The 7,010-nt window shown below is 39.4% G+C and overlaps 1 protein-coding gene across 1 annotated transcript in view; it reads right to left on the reverse strand.

The window, feature by feature from the left end:
• Positions 1–3,628: 3,628 nt before the first annotated feature.
• The window catches only part of SAP18 (Sin3A associated protein 18), an 8,998-nt gene continuing 5,616 nt past the window's right edge, over positions 3,629–7,010 (reverse strand). The window contains exons 3-4 of the mRNA XM_012778680.3: positions 4,317–4,439; positions 3,629–4,052 (exon numbers count right to left, since the gene is read on the reverse strand). Coding sequence (XP_012634134.2) covers positions 3,896–4,052; positions 4,317–4,439 — 280 coding nt within the window. The 3' untranslated portion in view covers positions 3,629–3,895. The remainder of the gene's footprint in view (positions 4,053–4,316; positions 4,440–7,010) is intronic.

The raw sequence follows: 7,010 nt of genomic DNA on the forward strand, positions 1-7,010 counted from the left end.
CCGGGCACGGTGGCACATGCCTGTAGTCCTAGCTACTCGGGAGGCTGAGGCAGGAGGATTGCTTGAGCCCCGGAGATTGAGGTTGCTGTGAGCTAGGCTGACGCCACGGCACTCACTCTAGCCTAGGCAACAAAGTGAGACTCTGTCTCAAAAAAAAAAAAAAGGCAAAACAGTCGATAGTTTAGGTACATACTTTGATTGTACTGGTTGTTTGAGATATAATAAACTACTTTTTATCTGAAATCAGACATTTAATATTTAATGACCTAACAATATAAAGCATCAATTTAGCATATTTCCTGCCAAAGTATTGGAAAGTGTGAGGGGAGTTAATATAATCAGGAATACTTCAAATTCAGTTTTCAATAATTACTCTCTTCAGGTTTTACACAAGTTTTGAAAATCCCTCAGGAGGTTCACCTAAATTCTTAAATTGCTCTAATTTCACCAAATCCTACCTGTGAAATTTTCCCAGTTGGTTGTAACTGGGCTGGCATGCTGGCCTGGGTAGGATAGGAAATTCTGAACAAAGGTACAAAGGGGCTAGAAATGTCTTTTTTTCTCTTTTCTTTTAAAATCAGCTGACATTTATTGAAAATTCACTGTCCATCAGGCTCTCCCCTAAGCACTGTATCATTGACACCACCCAACTGTTTTATGAGGTAGGTATGTCATAACCACCTTTCCACAATCAGGTCTGCATAACATTCTCAGGCTAAGAATTTTTGCTTATTAAAATTACTTTTTAGTATTCAGTATTAAAACTGCTTTTAGGTTTTAGCTTATTCTCCCTAGTGATTTCTTGGGGGGGGGGGCGGTGAGAATCCATGACTTTTTCTTCACAGAACAGCTGCCTAGTAGTGATTAATCCTTTCTTACAAAATAAATGTAACTTCCTTCAAGCTTGTTCCACTGCAGATTCCAGGAAATTACAGCTGTTGGCAAAAGTAACCTGCATCTAAGCAATAAAAGACAAACCAGAACAATAAGGCTGCCCTTACCAAAGTGGAAACCTTGACTATATCATTTTTTTTTAAAAAAAGGTGTTTTTGGTTTGTACAAAAACTGGATAAAGGTCTACTTATCTTGGCAGAAATTTATAATTGTAGGGGATAATGTCACTGTAAGAGCAATGTCACTGTAGTGTAGGTGGAAGCCAAACTAATGACTTGAGGATAGAAGAAACTAAGTATGAAAGAACACTTTCTGGAAATGTATGTTTCAACCCATCCTCTATGGTTCCCTCCGTTCAATGCCTTGCCCCCCTCCACTTTTGAACTATTATTTAAAGTATGGCTCTATCTGGGCTGACTTTTTAACCAACCGAGGCCTCAAGTTCACTTATAAATGGAAACTGTAGTTATATATCAGTCATGAAGGCTAAATGAGATAATACATGGTAAAATTGTTCCTTAGCCCAGTACAGATGCTCCTTAACTTGTCATGGCGTCATGAGTCTGAATAAACTCATCATTAGCTAAAAATATCCAAAGTCAAAAGTGCATTTACTACTTTTCAATAATTTTCAATTTATGACATTATCTGGATATAGCCCCATCATTAAGTCAAGAAGCACACTGAATATATATTGCTTTCACACCACTGCAAAGCTGAAAAATCAGAAGTCAAACCATTGTTAAGTCAGGGACCATCTGTATTTGACACAGCTAAGCATAATTGTATAAAATCATAATTATAAACTTGGTTTTAGAGTGTTGTCTTCTCAATTTCACAAAAACGAGTGGAATTTGATTAAATAGAGACTGAGTTCAACTCTTTATTTAATAAGTTGAAAATTTAGAGAATTTTAAACCTAGCCTAACAGTTTAATAGTTTTCTTTCCCCATTCATATCTGTTCCTCACATGCTTGCATGTGCACACATGCATAAAACTGGTACCTGAAACATCACCTGAGTCCATGACTAGAGTCTAACTGTCCCAGTATTTGTATACTGAGAACACTGAAAAGACAAAGGCAATCTCATATACTATAACTTACATATACCAAAGGGAAAACGTCAACTTCAAAATACTATGAGCAATTGAGGCAATCAGGGCAGATACTAAAGCACGGAACAAGATGCTATCATGGTGACTATTTCTATTTTATATCTGAGGAAACAGCAGTTATCAGCCATACTTATTTACCAAAGCCAGAGGTAAACAAGGACTAAGTACAAGTCCTTTGATTCTTAGCATTATATCAATAATAAATTCACTAGGTATTTTTCACATACTTTTGGTGGGAGATTGAAATCTTTAAAGGAAACATTCCATGTTGGAACCAAGCAAAGGGTGAATTTGGCAAACCAGCAAAACCACTTTAAACTAATGGGAGAATAACTTGGAATTACAGGGAAGCCCTTGCTAAGAGTTCCCACCATATGAAACCCTGGCTTATGGAGGTACTTTATTAAAGTTCCCACCCTCGATCTGCAGAGTAAATCATAGTCCTTCCCCATCCCACCCCCACAAATAGAAAAATAATGGCTATTTCCAGAAAATTAGGTTTAAATTAAGTTTATGGCACATAGAACTCAAATCCATCTAGTCTGAATGAATTAAACCACTTGAGGGTTGGGGGTAAACCACAGCACAGCAGAGGCACAAGATCCAGTCTGGTCTGTTACTGACTTGGTAAGAGGGACACCAATTCCACAGAATCATTTGATTTTAAATGGCTGCTTTTGTATGCACAAGATAAATCTAGTACAATTTTATTACTGCTAGCACATTTTTTTCATTTTGGGATATACAATTTCAGTTCTCTACTGTAACAGACTAAAGGTAATTAGGCTCAGTACACACTGCCATACTGTTTATAAACTTCAAAACAGAAGTATAGTATTTCCATGAAAGCCAGGGTTCCAGTTTTGACTGAACTCCACTTTATGGCCATTAACCAGTAGTTATTCTTATCTGTCAGGCACTACTCTAAGCCCTTTGCAAATAATCTTCACAATCCCACAAACTGTTATCTCCATTTTACAGAATAAAGACTTGATCCAAGTCATCTGTCCAAGGTTGCAGAGCTACTGGTACAATCGGGATGTAACTGTTTTGCCCCAAGGTCTTAACTGCTATGCTATACTGCCTCTCAAACTGGATGCACACCAGCCCCAGCACACAGCAGGATGTGTGAATATCTCCTACTCAATCTGACCTCATCCCTGGCTCTTTGCACTTGGTCTTAAGATTTGTCTTTAATCCATCTCTCCAACCTTTCCACCCTTACCCTGTGTTCTAATCCTGTTTCCTCTATACTGGTTCCTGCCTTCAAAATGCCCTATTGCCCCCATTTCTAAAACATGAAAACCCCTCACTGTGGTACCTGTTCTTTTCTGTAACCTTTTATGTCACAGTACCCTGATCAAGGCAGGCCAATCTCTCCTAACAGGTGCTTCAGTTTGGCTCAGCTCCACCATTCCAGAACACCTCTGCTGCCACATCGCCTCATTCTCACAGCTCCTTTTCCTAATTGCACGCAACAGTCTATCTGACAAAGTCACACTTGATTTCATACAATCTCAAGGCTTTCTTGCTGTGCCCTTTTTGGCCTTAAACATACCCTCTTCCAACATGAGATTAAACCCTGTTTCCATGCCTCCATTAACTTTCACACTCAGGCTGAGTACACACATGTATTTAACAATACAGTTTTACACAGAATGGTAAGAGCACTTTTCTTCATAGTTTACAGAAAGGCTTGAAACACATGGATTTTCTATTAATATTCATACCATAGCACATCCAAATCTAAACTCCTAAATAGATGCATTATAATTTGTTTAGAATTTAAAGGCTTAATGGCAATAATCAGAGGAGGAAAAAGAACATGTAAGTTTATTTTACATAACTGACCAAAAAATAAACTCAAGAAATAGTAAATAGAATTTAATAGGGTCTCATGCGCCCCGAAGGAGGTGGTGCTCGATTTGGAGGGGTAATCGCTATATCCAAATAATCTCCTATTTGGAACTTCTGCGACTGCAGGGTCATGGAATCATCAGTCCCCTTTCGGCCAGACATGGTGCTGCCAATCTCCTTAACTCTGCAGAAAAGAAAATCAACTGTTAATGATCCACAGATCAATGAAAACTAATGGGTACTATGAAGTAAATAGGGGACTGGATTTGTTCCATCATCTTATATAACACAGTTCAAAAATGTAAGTACTATATTAAGCTAAATCAGATATGATTATGATAATATAAATCCATATTCCCCTCACAAGATTCATTAAAGCAGTTATCTCCATCAGTTAAAACATGAAAAACAAAAAGATTACAGGAATTAAAAGTGAGAAGTTACCTACCGATAGCCAGGTCTTTTAAGATCTGTAAAAACGATTGCAAAATTGAAGTGTGTGCCCTTCTTTCTAGCTTCTGGGTAGACTTCTTTTACTAAACTAGTCAGTTCTTTCAAGGTTGCATCCATCCTGAATTTTTTTAAAAAAGACATTTACATTTGATTAATCAGCAATAATATAACAAGGATAGTGACATACAATGAGTTAATTAAATATATATGGGTGTTTATGACTTATGTCAGAAACTGCCAGGGTCTTACACTATAGTTTAATTTTAAAGCAGCTACAAATTCTATTTGCCTCCAAAAATTCCCTGTATCAGCCTGTGGGAAATTTTGATTAATTAAAGTCAGATGCTGAGTTTGAGCCCACCCTGGGCAATATAGTGAGATTCAATCGCCACAAAAAATTTTTTTAATCAGCCAGGTGCAGTGGCACCCACCTGTAGTCGTGGCTACTTGGGATGCTGAGGCAGAAGAACTACCTGAGCCCAGGACTTGGAAGCTGCAGTGAACCATGAATGCACCACTGCACTCCAGCCTGGGAGATAAGAGTAAGATCCTGTTTCTTTAAAAAAAAAAAAAAAAAGTCAAACTCTTAGTGTTAAAAAGAAAATTCAGCAATCTAGAGATTCCATATTCTAATCTTCTGTTGCCATATAACATCTTATGGTCTAATGATTTACCTCTCTAAGGCTACTATGGATAACTAGTCCAAATTAATTGAAATAGGTAATGCATCTTAGAATGAGATAGGAAAGCATTTTTATAGAAACGTAGTGTCTTTCTTAGATGGAATCTTAAGATGAGTTTACAATAGAAGGAGTCCTAAATCAATGAAATTTTCTCAAGACGAAGCTCAGGCTCCTCTCACAATAGATTCTTATCCTGCAAATACTGATGTGAACTCAACTTTATATAGTCCCCTGAGGTAACAGGACACAATCTGGGAAAATCTGTTCTGTTTTTTGTTTTGTTTTGTTTTGAGACAGGGTCTCACTGTCACCAGGGCTATAGTACAGTGGGTGGCATCATCATAGCTCACAGCAATCTAACTCCTGGGCTCAAGTGATCCTCCTGCCTCAGCCTCTCAAGTAGCAGGGGGACTAGAAGTGTGGGTCAACTGGCTCATTTTTTGTAGAGGTAGGGTCTCCAACTCCTGGCTTCAAGCAATCCTCCTGTCTCAGCCTCCCAACGTGCTAAGATTACAGGCGTGAGCCACCATACCCAGCATGGAAAAGTCTTTTAAAAATAGGTATCTTAGGCAGGGCGCGGTGGCTCACGCCTATAATCCTAGCACTCTGGGAGGCTGAGGCGGGCAGATTGCTCGAGGTCAGGAGTTTGAAACTAGCCTGATCAAGAGCAAGACCCGTCTCTACTATAAATAGAAAGAAATTAATTGGCCAACTAATATATATAGGAAAAAAAACTAGCCAGGCATGGTGGTGCATGCCTGTAGTCCCAGCTACTCGGGAGGCTGAGGCAGAAGGGCAGAAGGATTGCTTGAGCCCAGGAGTTTGAGGTTGCTGTGAGCTAGGCCGACGCCACGGCACTCACTCTAGCTTGGGCAACAAAGTAAGACTCTGTCTCTAAAAAAAAAAAAGGAATCTTAGAAATAATAACAATCTCATATATGTTTTTATATAGTTTTTTTCCATGACAGCTAGGAAAATGAAATGGATGGTTTGCAACTTGAAACAGCATTACCTGGAGAGTCCTATAAAATGGCATAAGGACTCTGAGCACTCCTGGAAATGAGAACTCTCATGTACAGCATCAAGTAGGGAACCAAACATCAAAGAGCTCATTCAGCTTTAGCTCTGTACTCTATTCACAAATCTCCACCACACTATACCCAAAGTAAACCAATGCTTCTACTACACTGAATAAAACTACCTGGGATGACCACATCATCTGTTTTCTATATCAGCCTGTACCAAATCTTGCTCAATATTCCCATAACAGAACTCAATAGTCTTCTCCCCAAAACATGCCTTTCCTCTCATATTTCTATCAAAAATACCATCACCCACTTAGCTGTGCACGTCATAACCATAAGCACTATTCAGTTCATCCCATCTCCATCCTGTTATATGAAGATCTATTTTTTGTCCATCCCCACTGTCATTGCTTTATTTCAAACCTCTCATTACAATCCTTTGTATATGTTGCCTTCAACTTATTTCCATCCTAGTTTTTAAAAGTTTCTGTTTTTGTATAAAACTGGTATGTCAAACAAGTGACACCTGTTAGCAAAGAGCCTAACAATGTCTACGACCAGGAGAATCCCAGGATGTCAAGCTAGTGTGTGATGTGTAGGTGTCAGAGTCACAAAGACAGACATGACTCATTCTGGCACTGGCTGGAACGACACTTTGCTCACACAAAGAGACAGTGTTAAGATCACCACCTGCCCTAGGGCTAGCGGCTCTCAGCCCACAGCCAACACAGGGAGACGACTCCTCTCACGCTGCAGGCAAAGGTCCCCCCACCTCGTTGGGAGTGGACATAGCAGTAGGGTTGGCAGGTGCCATACAGCACACGCACATAAGCAAAGCTCACATCAAGTTCAGAACAGGAAAATATATTCCCAAAGAGATCTGCCCAACACGGGTTCCTCTTTGCAAGGAAATGTTTCAGACCCAAGGCCACTCTATGTACATCAGGGGTGAGAGGCTGGGCATAACTGCCCTTCCCAACT

Source organism: Microcebus murinus, chromosome 13 (genome assembly GCF_040939455.1).
Source record: "Microcebus murinus isolate Inina chromosome 13, M.murinus_Inina_mat1.0, whole genome shotgun sequence".
Lineage (NCBI taxonomy): Eukaryota > Metazoa > Chordata > Mammalia > Primates > Cheirogaleidae > Microcebus > Microcebus murinus.